General features: G+C 38.0%; 1 protein-coding gene across 1 annotated transcript in view; it reads right to left on the bottom strand.

Annotated features, from left to right (window-relative positions):
• iqgap2 (IQ motif containing GTPase activating protein 2) overlaps positions 1 to 14,772 on the bottom strand; it is a 35,627-nt gene extending 20,855 nt beyond the window's left edge. Inside the window, exons 1-5 of the mRNA XM_015042183.1 lie at positions 14,396 to 14,772; positions 10,527 to 10,626; positions 2,393 to 2,549; positions 2,045 to 2,122; positions 943 to 1,019 (exon numbers count right to left, since the gene is read on the bottom strand). Of these exons, the coding sequence (XP_014897669.1) occupies positions 943 to 1,019; positions 2,045 to 2,122; positions 2,393 to 2,549; positions 10,527 to 10,626; positions 14,396 to 14,441 (458 nt within the window). The 5' untranslated portion in view covers positions 14,442 to 14,772. The remainder of the gene's footprint in view (positions 1 to 942; positions 1,020 to 2,044; positions 2,123 to 2,392; positions 2,550 to 10,526; positions 10,627 to 14,395) is intronic.

Below are 14,772 nucleotides of genomic sequence, written 5' to 3'. Positions count from 1 at the left end.
AACACCAAAAAGGAAACCAAGTAATGAAACTATAAGAAGAACTGTTCTGCAGCTTAAACAATAAACTGTACAAATTTAAATTTATAAAGAATAAGGTTTTTTTTTTTAAATAAAATAAAAAAATAAAATCAGCTGGACAACTTAATTTATTGTTCATAATGTTTAACTTAGAAAATGGATGTGAAACAGAAAATTGTATTACAATTTAACTCTGTTTCCATATTATGTCATGTATGAGTTACATTCATTTGCCGCAAACTGTAAAATGTCTGTTGGACAGGAAGTGGACCCATTGCGTTATCAGAGCAGAAATACAGTTTTTTTCAGTTTCCGTTTCATTTCCCTTCCCAGCACCATTTCTGCTTTTAAAATAACATTAAATGGATCCTGGAGGATGCTTATTAGGTTTGTATTTTTAAACTGTATCTTTATTTACCTTTGGGTTATCTTACCGTTTATCTTTATATGGGTAAAGGTATTTCTAACTAATCTTATCTCCTGATCCATGATTCCATCAGACTTTACAATGCTGCAGTCTGATCCGTATGTCTACACACGCTCAGTGAGCCAATTTGTAGAAGGTTTTGCCTAATTTTGTAGGTCCTCCTTGCAAAACTTTATCCTAGGTCATTTTGTGAGCTGTATTTTAAAGCAAAGACAAAAACTCAGCATTGGAACATGGCTACACTTAAATTTCTTGTCTTTTTTTTTTTTTTTTTTTTGAAAAAAAAATTTTTTTAAGCCCCCAAAAATTTTTTTTTCACAGCAACAAAAGAGTAAAGGTAACATAATCTCATTTAGACCAAGTGTCACTGCCAAGAACATAAAAAACAAACAGCTGCACAAAATAAACTACTTTTTATTTGAATCTACTTAGTAACTAATTTCCATTTTATCTGAAAGAACAAAGAAATGCATAAAAGGAATCTGTTTCCATCTTACCTCAGTGCATGTATGCAGTACACCACCTTGGGCATGTTTTTGCGGTCATACACATCTGTGGTTTCTGGATAAAATATCTGAAATAAGAAACGATAATTGGTATTATAAACTAATATACTGCCACAGGGGAACTCTGTTCATCACATCTTTCCAGAAAGAGCAGAACAACAAATGTTTCAGTAGGTTTTATAGACCAAAATTAGCTAGTCTTTAAATAAAAAGGTAAAAATACAAGAACAACAAATACAAGATCTCTGCCATGGGAATGCTCAGATGCAATATTCAGGAAGGAGACGGGTTATCACGCCGTTTTTCTATCTCAGATTCCATCCATCTATTATCTTCTGGTTAATCAGGGGTTGGGTCGCGGGGGCAGCAGCCCAGACTGCTCTCCCAAGCCACTTGGGCCAGTTCTTCTGGGAAAATCCCAAGGTGCTCCCAGTCCTTCCAACTTGTCCTGAGTTTTCCTCAAGGTGGGACGTGTCCAGAGCACATCACCAGGGAGGCGTCTGTATGTTTATGGGCCAAGGGCTGTCATAATCTGATCAAAAAATCATATTATAAATAGTTGTATTTTGACCGCAACAGCCATTTGGTGGATTTTCTTGAAAGACACTGGGTTGATCCAATGAAATCTCATCTCCAGCGTTTCTTCCACTTTCCAGATGGGGAATTGTGACACTGTAGCCAACTCTCCTAAGATGAAAGTGTCTGAGTAGAGAAAGAGTGTATACATTTTTTAATATGGTTACACTCTTCCTTGAAGACTGCTACACTTTATTTTTGATCTTTGAAACAACACAGCTATGCTCTGCACGTTGTACACCTTTGCATATCGTAACTACTCATGGCCATAAAGTCCAGCTCTGCTCATGACCATAGGTGAGGGCAGGAATGTGGATCAACTAGTAAGTAAATCGAGAGTTTCACGTTTCACCTCGGCTATCTCTTCACCACGACAGACTGGTACAGTCCTTATATCACGGCACACACTTCATCAGTCCGTCTGTAAATCTTCTGTTCCAATTTCCCCAAATTTTTTAACAAAACTAACTGGAGCTACTTGAAAGCTTATGTTGCTAAAAAGAGACCATTTATTTACCTTAGGAAGGCCCACTGACTCCATGGCTCTGAGCCACTGCACTGTGTTGTCAGTGTGTCTGAAATGTAGCCCTTTGCTCTGAGGACAAAAAAAGAAATGGTGAAGGACTAGAAATAAAGCATGTGCTCAACTAGTCTTCAATCTGAGACAGCTAAAAGCAACAGCCTATTAGACGACATAAAAGCTATGCAATGTGTACATTAAAAAAAAAAAAAAAAAAAGTTCCCAGCATAAAAGCTGCATATTTCAGTTCGGCTGAATCCTGTCAGGAAGTGTAAAACGAATGTGAAACCAAGCAGTCTATAATCTGATTAGATGAAGCAGATTAAGAGAAGTTGAACGATTTACCTTATAACGAGCCTGATCTCTGTCGTAGATCTTTTTTGCAGACACCAGTTTAGGGGCAAAAAAATTAGCAAGTTTTCCTAGATAAACTCCATTCCTGAGTCCCTCCTCCAGTTCGGTGGTGGGGGGCAAGCCCTCATCTAAGCAGGCCTCCATCCACCTGCAGAGAAAAACGCCAATGCAAAAGGTTTTAAGAGACATCGCTTTCAACCCAAGCAAATTCAGCGTGAATCTGCTTTGAACTCATTACTGTAAACTCTTGACATGAAAAACGACCGCATCATAAAATAATTCCTCCACAGGATAAGAAAAGCCCAGTTAGTTTATGTAAAGCAGGTACATAACTTTCCTAAAGCATTCACACACCTTGAACATTTAACATTTTCAAAGTCACAGTGTGTTTCATTTAGATTTAATGTGACGCACTGTAATAATATCCCCAGACATATCCCCCAAAAAACTTAGCTGGAATTTCAAAAGAGGTGACAAATCAGATAAATTTTACCAATTTTTTTTTCAAACCTGTGAAAAAACAAAACAAAAAAAAAATTCCCTAAATTTTCTTAGGGATAAAAAAAGAAAAATGTGAAAATTAAAAATTTTTTTTTTCTGTGCTCTTCATAATTGCGCATTACTTTGTTTTTCTTTTCTCATAAAATCCAAGTAAAATACACTGAAGTTTGTAGCTCGAGTTCAAACTGATGTGAACTTTTTCTACTTCTTTCCAAGCAGTGCTTCAGCTACTATTCTGTTTTTACACAACCATCTGAAATCCACACATTCCAGCTCACAGACGATTGGCGGTCGAATGCCTCCATGTCGTCAACGAGTCAATATTGGATTTTCCTGCACCTGCTGCCCTGCATGTTCCAACAAAACTGGAAAATTTTTCGCTGTGAGAGTCCAAAACTAAATCACAAAGTATATCTAAACTCTGATGGTAACATAATGTCAAAGAATTTGTGCAGAGCCAAATAAATTCTAAATCAAAATGTTTGCACAATTTCTTAAGTTTGTCCTTTGAATTGAGCAAGTAAAAAAAAAAACAACTTAGAACACCCATTAAAAGGTAATTTCCAGATCTGAAAGGGCCATAATGATTCATTCTCTATAAAATTAAACACTGTGTTGAAGCACCAGTGTAGAGGAAAAGGGCATTGTTGGAGACAACACCCCCACACAGAGTCCTGCATGCTTTGGAAAGGAGGCTGCAGACACTTTTACAGTCACTCCTTTGAGCTTTCTGCATTTGAATGACAAAAATGCAAAAAGTGAATTTTATTACAACAAAATGATCAACAACATTTGTTCAAACTGAAAACTAAATGTTGAGCAGATGTACCAGTGTTTTGTATTTGCTCCTGTCACTTTAAATTGATGTAATTTCCTTTAAAAGATTAACAGCTGCTTCATGGACACAGTTTCTACCAGATTATCTCCAGTGAAATCAGCAGGGGGGAAAAAAAAAAAAAATCATTCCAAAAACTAGTGAATGATTTGTGAGCGTGGTGAGTCATTGTGGTACGAGCATGTTACACGTCATCTTTCAGCTTGGAAGTGATATTATTTATTACAATGCTTTTACCTAGATCCTAATAACTTTAACAGTAAATCTTGCCAAGGTATTACTTTGATGCTCGTTACCCCGAGGCTGCAAGGACACAGCAGTTCACGGTGACTTAACTTGCTTATGTTGCATTTATGGGTTTAATTCATGCCAGATAATCAAACCTCCTTTCACTTTTAGCCGTCTCTCCCACATGCACGCACAGGGCGCCTTGTTTAGATTCATTAAGGCTGTGCAGGTGCTCAGAGGCAATTTACCAAAATATGTGTCAGCATTTCAAGGTGCACGGTGTACTTTCAAATCAAAGCCAATGAAGTATGTGCATCAGGCTCCCCGAGGAATAATGTGTTCAAATAGTCTGATGGTAATGACCAGTGGTTCAGATGACTCAGAAAGCACAGCTGAACTACACACTGAAATGGAAAGTCTGCTTTAATTTTCTACATCCAACATGGATGTTTTTGTATTAATAACTTACCATGAAATATATCCAGCAATTACTTTTACTTTCTGACTCCTGTCAAAGGCTAATAGTTGGAAAGGAAAAGGTGACTTTAGAGTTTTGGCTCCCATTTAAATTCTCACAAGATGTTTTTCATCACTATAAATTGCCTTTCAAAACTATTTAATAATTTTGAACTCTTTCAACTTGTGATGACATGACAGCCACAAGCCGCTATGCGTCTTATTGGGATTTTGAATAACAGACCAACACAAGGAACTACCTCATAAGGTAGTCATTATGAGGTGGGAGGAAATGGATGATGATGGCTTTTAAAGCTTTTTACAAACTCTTAAAAATGTGCTGTATTTATGCTTAATCCACCTGATTGAATACTTTTCTGATCCTGATTTTATTGCAATTATCACTACATCTCTATTTGGGTGCGTCTCTATAAAAACAAATAAACTGGAATGCTCCCCAAAGTCGAAATTTAAGTTTCCCAAGTCGTACCTCCAGTTACGACTTGGGCAACTTTTTGTTTCAATATGGCTGCTCCACACATCCACAGTAGCAAGTTCTGGTGGAAACATTTTCATTGTACAATACAAACATTTAAGAATGAATCTAAAGAATGTGCCTAAAATTCCAGTAACGGGTATAAAAAAGAAATATAAAATTTCCATATAAAAAAAAAAAAATCGAGTACCAGATAAGAACTCTAAAAGCATAAAAGAATGATGAGAAGAAATAATCAGCAGCTAATTCAAACATCTAGTTTAATTTCACCTTTACAGAAGACAAATTTAATAAAATAAATAATGGTGATAGTCAAAAACACAAAGAAAAAAGGAGCCGACTAAAGCGTGACAGTACATCTTAGGAACATCCTGCATGGGTTAAACATTTCTCCAGCTAAACTTCACTTCCTGTACTTAAAACAAAGAATGACTTGTCTCCTGAAGCAGGACAGGCTTGCTGTTGTGTTTACAACAGCCCCAAAAAACAGGCCTTCCTGTCATTGTCTAAGCTGCGATCCAAAATGGAAAACAAGACACCGCCTTCTGGAGAGTCCAGGTATTTCCAAATGTTGGCACCTTATTAGTAAATGACGCTCATTTGCTTTTAGCAGCAGTATTTCTGTTCAGAGGGAAATTTATGAAAGCCTGCGTCACATAGCTTCATCATGCTGGTCATGAGTTGTGTGTACGCCTCGGGGTGATCCATCTGAAGTCCTTGTATCAAGTGACAATGTTAATTAGCTGTTTTATCTGCCTTTGAGATCAATTTCCCAGGCTGAAGTATTAAAAAAGAAACTGTTTATGAACGTCTTTCCTTCTGCACTTGAACCAAGCATAACCTGAATGGTTGCGGCAAGATCAGAACAAAGTTCAGAGGATCAGCCATGTCTAGTAAACAAAGGCAAAATTTATTTTTGACCAGTTGCAGAAGCCTATTTGGCACCCAAATAAAAGAGCAAGCAATCCAACATATGGACAAAAAAAAGAGCCCAATAGTTGAAAATATGGATCACAATTTCCTGCAAGAAATTCCAAAATAAAATCAGCAGAGTAAAAAGAGGAAGCTTTGAATAAAAGTGTCAGATAATACAGAGCAAAACAACTTATCGAAACGCATAAGCTCAACCAAATCCATCAGGAAGACTGCACTTGTGCAGTATAACTGATCCAGATGATTCAAACATGTGAGGATCATGAGAAATACTCAGCACATGTTGCAAAGTGGGCATGTCTTTAAGTTGACATGGGTGGATCTGTATGACCAAGTCATAAAGGTTCACAGCCAACAAAACACGCTACAAGCGTAAATCATCTCTTGTTTACTCTCCAGTGAGGGTACAAAGTCTCTCGTTAGAAACCGGAGCATGTGTGGTCCCTAGGGGTGTGTCTTTAAACCAACAACTCTTCAATGAAGTTATAGATCCAAGACATTAAACAATAAAAGTAATCTTCTAACAAGATCCGCACAACCTTAATATGCAACTTTGTGTTCTCCTACGCATTCTTCCGACAAAGTAGCCACCAATAAGAACAACCAGCTCTATGCCTTCACGTCTGTCCAGATTGTTTGAAAATAAAAACATCCCATTCATCTTGGAGCTATTATTACCTGAAGCTTGATGTCATTTCAAATGTTTGCAAAATCCAGCCGGAGATTTTCCTGGAATACTAAGTTGCACATAATTGTCCCGACCATGCCAAGAAAAGTTATTAAACTTAACTTAAAAAGAGATTGTTGTGGCAAGTCAAACTGGGTTAATATCCAGTCTCTGCTGGCTCTGTCTGTAGCTGACTGATTAACAATGTTATTTCTGCACACAGAGAACTTCACAAGTTTGGTTGACAGTTCAAAAAGGTCAGAAAAATGCAGGTTATTATGACTTCTGTTAAAAGTCTCAGCTGAATCATTCATCATTTAAATGAAATTCTCAATCCTCAAATTTTTTTTTAATACTTGCACAATGTACATACACATTATGTGATGCAACAGTGACCTCAGTCTGACTCGCAGAGTATCAGTTGAGGAGAAACGCCTGCCATCAGCTGCATTCTCTTCCTCTTTCGTTATCTGGGCGTTACTGTTTGCAGAAGCCCCTTTAATGTTGTGGACATCAACAACTTCAGAAGTAGCAGTTCAAGATGGATTTGGTAAGAAAAAAACTTCAATGAATACGCTTCAAACATCTGCTGTGCATCAGCGTCAGTTTGGCACCAAATACCCTCTCAGCACTGAACTAATTTAGCAGAATGATTGTTGCTCGATCCTGAAATTATAGCTGCATAATGAAGCCACTAGTTACAGGAAAACTAACAAGTCATGTTTGTATTTTTACATGCATTGCAGATTTTATATTACAGCAGAAAGCATAGAAAGACCTATTTCAAACACTTTTTATTAATAGCTTTTACTGAAAAATTCCAATCTGCTAAATGTTGGTTTTGGCAGATCTCTGATCAGTGCATCTCTGTGTTTTGAGTTTAATCTTCTCCTCATTTGCTTCATTAGTCTTCATCAAACACCAGATTGTTCCACATGTTCCTAACAAAGCATTTTGCTCTCAGACAGCAGGTTTGCTGATGGCTCCCAGAGGACTTGACAGTAGAACGGGAGGCAGAGCTTTTAATCATCAGGCTCCTCTCCTGTGGAACCAGCTCCGAGTTCTAGTCTGAGAAGCAGATACTCCATCTACCTTTCAGACTAGAAATTAAAGCATTTCTTTTTGTTAAAGTTTTTTGGTTAGAGTAGCTTGAGCTTTCTCTGTGGTTTTTCCAAATCTTCTCCATTTGTGCAGTGATTGCCAACCATAACTTCACATTCTCTGTGTTTTTCTCTCCATGGAAGCTATACAGCAGGCAGAGTGTTTCTGAATGTATTTGTCACCTTTGGGCACCAATGATCTACTGGACAGTACAAGATTTGGACAACACTAAGAATATGGTTGGGACAGACTCTTAATGTTGGGTTTAAAAACAGTATATAGGATGAACCGTCTCTCCTAAGATGTCTTATTTACAGTTGCTCTCTTTGTGGCAACAAAACAGAAATCAAGAAACAAAATCCCTTGAACAATTTGACTGGTCAGCAGAAGCAACTATAACAAAATTGCTGTTCCAACTATAAATCTTATTTTAAAGAACAGACTTGCGAGCCCAGAGCTTAATCCCCTGCTCCCTGTGGTTGAGGGCTGTTTAAATCCCAATTCAACTTGGCACGCATCAGAGTGAACAAGGTCCACGCTACAGTTTATAAAGACGACATAAAGTCAGTGCAGTTGAGATTAAATTCAATAAGCAGGTGAATGAAAGTGACACCACTGAATATGGTTTCTTTGGTTAGCCTTGGTATTTCATCATACAGCTTTCCGTTTTGAGCAAATTCTGTTACAGCTCACCTATATACCACCTATAAAAAGTGTCGTAATCTATGATGGATGTCTGAATCTGCTCAGTTTATCTCTTGTAAACCTTCACTTTCCAGTGACATAAGCAGATTATCCAGGTTAGCCAGACTGCGCAGGGTGTCAATGTACGTTCAGATGTCTGTGAGCAAAGGTAGAGAGAAAGAAGCCGCCACTAGACAGCAAAGAGATGCAACGAAGCTGAGGGGGGATCTGTCTAAAACGGAGTGCCACGATGGCAGAAGAGGCACAAGCAGGCTGCCTGTTTCTTCCTGTGCAGTAGGATGCTTTTGAATAGAAGGCAGGAAGTGGTTTTGTTTAAACTTTGTTCAGGCGTCCCTGTAAGACTCACAAGACTTATGATGACTTGAAACCGGAGAGGCATGCCCAATTATTAAAAAAAAAAATCAAAGTTTGTGGTGTAATCAGTGCTGCTGTTATACAGTTTGACAACTTTTTCCATCAGGTTCACACCTCACTGACTTCACTAGTGTGCTCCTGAAAGCTTGCAGCTCTACATTTTGAATGGGCATAAAGATTTTTAAAATACACAAAAAAAAAAGAAAAAAAAGACAACTTTTATTCCCAACTGTCTGACATTAAACCAGACTACACTTTTTATGATTTGGAGCTCTGTGAAGATTACCAAAATTATTAAAATTTCCTAAATACTGGGATAAAGAGGGAATATTTTGGAAACATTTCAATTTCTTAAAATTTAAAAAGATACATACATATGGAGTATTTGGTAAGATTTAATTTTAAACTGAAGGACTTGGGTCAAATATTTTGGTATAGCTTCATATGCTTCCAACAATAGTTTTCTTTAATTTTAGCTCATTCCTCCAGACAGACCTGACATAGCTGAGTCAGGTTTGTAGGCCGCCTCGCTCCCATACGTTTCTTTAGATCTGCCTGCAAATTCTGTGAAGGCCTCAGATCAGGGCTTTGTGATGTCCACGCCTAAACATCAACTTTGCTGTCCTTAACCAACTTTATGAACAACATTGTGGGATGCTGAGGGGTTATTCTTCACTTGAAAAACTTATCTTTTCTAGAACTTCCACTTTCTATCTGACATTTTGAGATACTGCTTTAATATTGCTATACAATCTTCTTTGTCATTTTGTGAAGGCTGAAGACGACATAAATATCTTTCAGAAAAAAAGTCTATACACCTTCCATTTGAACACTTGGGAAGAGGGACAAATATCACACGTTACCACCTTTGTGCTTCACACTTGGTATGGTGTTGTTAGACTTTAAAAAAAAAATCCCCTTTTTCTCTTAAAAGCAAGTCATTTTCTGCAAATTCTATGGTTTTTGTTTCAAACCACACAATATTTCTCCCAAAACAAAGATCTTGGTCCCTGGATGTACACTGCTCAAAAAAATAAAGGGAACACTCAAATAACACATCCTAGATCTGAATGAATGAAATATTCTCATTGAATACTTTGTTCTGTACAAAGTTGAATGTGCTGACAACAAAATCACACAAAAATCATCAATGGAAATCAAATTTATTAACCAATGGAGGCCTGGATTTGGAGCCACACACAAAATTAAAGTGAAATGTTCCCTTTATTTTTTTGAGCAGTATATTTACAAACTATAACTGGGCTTCTTTGTGGTGCTGTAGAAGTAATGGATTCTTCATCTCCGAGTGCCTTCTCAGCCCATGTCAATATGGAGCTAATTTCACTATAGACAGAGACTCATCCAACAGCTTCAGTAAGCCTCTTTATGCGTTTTGATTCTGTTCCAACCTTGACACACACATGTTCCAATCTCCTTCCCTTAATGGTGGGGTTCAAGCATCAGCTATCCCTCCCAATCAAGGCACAATGCACACTTGCTTTTACATGATTCCCAGTCAACACAGTCTTGCGTTTTATTAACTTTATATTCCAACCCTGTATTTAAAAGTAGTTCAACCTCTCCGTCTGTCCACACAAATTAATATCCTGGCGCCATGTTTAATTCCCAACAGGAAGTTAGGAATTATGATTGGACGACATAGGTTTTAGCTTTGCTCTATACTGAAAACCTTTCTTAAACGAATCAAGTGTGTATTATTTTATAGAAACGAATATCTCTGCTACGTTGTTTTAAAAAGACCTGCGGACCAGGCCTCACACAGATCTGTTGAACTTTCAGGCATCTGAAAATTGTAGGATGAACCAGGGCTAAAGGGATGACATCATACCGTTTGGCCTCCTCTAGGTGACACAGGTACTCATAGGCAATGTTTTGTCGCCTCCTCTCATCCATCTGCTCTGCTGACAGCCTCTCATCGTCCTCAATCGCTGGAAAAAAAAACAAAAAAACAAGCAGATTAAAATTTTAAAAAATTACAGGCCTATTCTTTGGCAGGTCAGCTTTATTTGTTTCACATTCACACTATAATACGTCACAACTAGATTTTTAACAATAATCTGAAAACCTACGAACAATTTCAATGGATATATTGTTGCTTTTAGCAGCAACATTTTTAAAACTGCAGTCAAACAATAAAACAAGTTTAACAGTGAAATTGTCAGGACTGGCCAAAGACTTTTTGGAGCTTTAGCAAATTTTAACTTGGGGCCCCCACATATCAACATGTTAACACCAGATATTTTATCATTCCTTAGCTTTGCTATGTGTGTAATATACCTGCTATTATTAGTGTCATTTGTAATTAGCTTATGCCATACTGGTGCTATCACGGATATCTATTTTAACCTTGCAGTAGAAGCAAGCAAGCAAAGATGCTCTAATTAATTTGCATTTTCAAATGCACAACAGTATTTAAGTGTGGGATATTAATTTAAATATTTTGAAAGTAACATCTGCAGACAAACACTATTGTTGGTAAATTTGAAACAGGTGTAAAATGTGAAAACCTTGATGCATCACTACAAATGCATCAAGGGGGCCTGATGGTGTTGGGGCCTAAGCAGCCCTTTAACTCGCATTATCTTGGACCGGCTCTAGAAATGGTGATTGAATCACAAATTCCTTTTGCATGACAGCTTCAGTCAGAAATTTATTGATGCTCCATTTTATTTTTTTGTTTAGTTGATCACTAAAACTGGTTTGTTTTAGTGATCAACCAGATCACTAAAACTATGGAAGCATTTCCTGTAAAAGTGGGTTTGCAGCTTTAAATTAGAAGTTGTAATGAAAAACTGTGTGACAAATAGTTATGGCTTGGGTAGGGACCCAGGTGACTTCTGCTGGGAGTTGACCGATACCTGCAGCTTAATGAGATCCCCTCCCCCCCACCCACGCACTTCACCTCAACTCTAATCCAATTAAATCCTTTTACTTCTGACTGAGTGCACATACAATCTCAGATCCAGGGGCTAAAAGGGTTTTCTTAGTCTGTCAATAAAGGACTTTGCACAAACCATCTCAGCTGCAAGCTCCTTTAAGAGAAGTAAATCTGGAAAGAGTATTGAAAATGATGTTTTCTGCTTTCTGCTCATACACAAATAGAGGTAGGTCAGTATACCAGCCGGTCAAGGCACTCAGGAAGATTTGCTGCTCGGCTCAGCTAATTTGAGCATACTACTGTATGGCAAAAGTATTCGTACACCCATACACTGTACCATATTTATGACAATCAAAGCTACAAACATATGTCAGTTCACTTCAAATAGTGGGTGCGTTAACCAGTAAAACAGCAACCAGTTCATGTTAACTCTGGAGGAGCTGCAGAGAGCCACAGCTCATACGGAATAATCAGCCGACACGAAAACCTGTCAGGCAACTGTTGGATCCAACATTTGGGCCTCTGTGCAAAAGAATGTGTGTGTCAGGAAACTAAACTTCACATCATCGTCCTGGGTGCACCATGCTAAAGATGACCCATGATGGCAACATCATGCTGTGGAGATGCTTCTATTGAGTAGGTACATGAATGGCTGATGGGAAAAACATGGAGCTAAATGGAGCAACCCTGAAAGAAAACCTGTTTAAAGGCTGTGGAAGGTTTAAGACCTGTGTGCAGATTCATGGCCTAGCAGGAAAACTATAAAAAATAAAACAGGAACAAAAAGAGAATGGTTTAAATATCTGCAACCTATGGCTCCAAAGATCTTTAGATATTTAGCCAATTGCGACATAAAAGGATCAATTATTTTACATAAAGACAAATTTTTAAAGGTTTTCCATGCGAATGTTTGGTAACACTTCATTTGAAGGGGGGGTAAATAAGACTGTCATGACACTGTCATAAACATGACATAACACATGTCATGAACATGAATAAGCCTTCATGAATATTTATGACTGTTGTCATAAAGCGTCATTCGGTAAATTATGACACTTTTAATACAAAGTTGACATTATTCAAAATATCTTTGTTATGACAACTTGACATTAACCAATAAATCATTACTGATATAAATTTGTTATGAAAGTATTACTGATTGCATTTTAAAAATTAGGTAACTTTATGTTATTAGAGGTAAAGTTTAAACAGTAATGATTTCTTGGTTAATGTCAAGTTGTCATAAAGACATTTTGAATAATGTCAACTTTGTATTAAAAGTGTCGTAATTTACCGAATTACGCTTTATGACAACAGTCATAAATATTCATGAAGACTTATTCATGTTCATGACAGGTGTTATGTCATGTTTATGACAGTGTCATGACAGTCTTATGAAGAACACTCAATTTCTGTGACAATGCTCCAAAATATACAGGATCCATTTCAAAAATTGGTCATTGGTGTACCTCAACAACGACAGAAAAAAAAAACTATAAATGAAAATAAAGTAAATAAAATTGAGCAGATGATGCATTTTATATTACATTCTTGCCTGGTATGTGGTTGTTGCATCTTTAACTATGATGTGGAAATTAAAACATTCTCAAAGCTGAGAAAGTAAACTAAACTCTGTTTGAGGTCAGTCTGAATCTTTTAAACCTCTCTAGGTTCACTCCGTAAAATTCTGGCAGCCACCTGCAGAGTCATCCATTTGCCAAGTCTTAGCAGAGGCTTGACATACAATCCTCACGTGTTAGGAGAGACGCAAAGCCACGCATGTGCAGGGCTGCCTCCGCCACTTGGCTGAAAGCTCCAACACGGAAATCAACATATTATTTGCCTGTGCTAGCCAACCCAGCTGTGCAGATGACATGGGTGAAAAAAAATGTGTGCGAGCGCTCACTGCTGAGGCAGTGGCAGCAGCCATTATAAACAGCCTATAGTGACTCAGTCACACACTTCCTGGAAGAGCCTGTCTGCACTGAGCGTTATATTTAACTATCAGGATGGGTTCAATGCTTTTGTATGTCAAAAGGATCACAGGGAGATGTCATTATGACTAATAAGTTTTTTTGGCAACATGGGTTCCCTTTAATCTTTTTTTTTTTTTTTCCTGGAAAAGATGGGGATGCTGAAAAGAAACTCATAAACTACAGGTTATGACATCACCACCTAGGAGTGACTTGTCCCAAAACGATGCTGTAAAGTTAAAACACATGACAAAAGTAACTTTGGTTTGTTTGTTTTTTTCCCCCTTTTTATTCTGAAAATGAAAAACGCAACTAACTCTGTGTCACAAGATTCCCATCAGGGGGGAAAAAGTATTGATGGTCATTGATCAGTGTCACAATGCTGTACTTTGTTGCTTTCAAAAAATCTTATCAGTTCACCTGCATTCTTGAGAGTCAGCTGCAGAATTCAATAAAGCAGCAGAAGTCTAAAGTTAATGGCTAACCTATGAGAAAAAGCCTGCTGCGTGGAAATGCTGATTTACTGGGTGTTGTCACATGCCAAATACACAGGTAAAAATGATTGTGGTGCATTCAGGGACACCGTGTGGGAAGAAAAGAAATTAAATGTGAATGTTATATCGTTTTTATGGCCAATAATTAAGTTTCTTCGTACGTTTTCCTATGAAATAAAAGCTAATGAGGGAAGTACTGTAAAAGCGTCCAGCTGCTAAGTGCCGACAGGTATAGGTGAACCACCTGCTGCTCATCATATCCCCATATCATTAGCCTGCATTTATGCCTCATTGCAAAGTTCCCAGTCAACGCGTTTCAACGCCAAAACCCGATAGAAAACATGCAACTTACTTCCATAGCGTGGCCTCTGCAACATTGTGGTTTCTTCATGGTACATCCTGCCTCGCTTCCTCCACTCGTAAACTCGTCTGAACTGGAAACAACTTCAGCCAAGAAGCTAACGTTTCAGCCAGACAACCAGCAGAGAGCCGCGCCTCTCTCAGGATGTACTGATGAGATGAATAAGAAACTGCTGGGACGGCGGCGCGTGGACGAGGAATACGCCGGAAACAAGACTAAAAAGTTTTATAAAGTGCCTGCTACGACCTCCTGTGGTTAAACCCCCATGGTTTGCACCACTTTTGTCTGAGTTCTGTCCAAAGTGCTCCTGGTTGCGTTATCTGTCCTCCACTACGAGCTGACAAGAGATGATTGACGGGACAGTGAGT

The sequence above is a fragment of the Poecilia latipinna genome, unplaced genomic scaffold (genome assembly GCF_001443285.1).
Source record: "Poecilia latipinna isolate Pla-1442-1.1 unplaced genomic scaffold, P_latipinna-1.0 Scaffold580, whole genome shotgun sequence".
Taxonomy (NCBI): Eukaryota; Metazoa; Chordata; class Actinopteri; order Cyprinodontiformes; family Poeciliidae; genus Poecilia; species Poecilia latipinna.
Note: the sequence above shows the minus strand (reverse complement) of the source record. Positions and strands in the feature narration are given on the sequence as shown.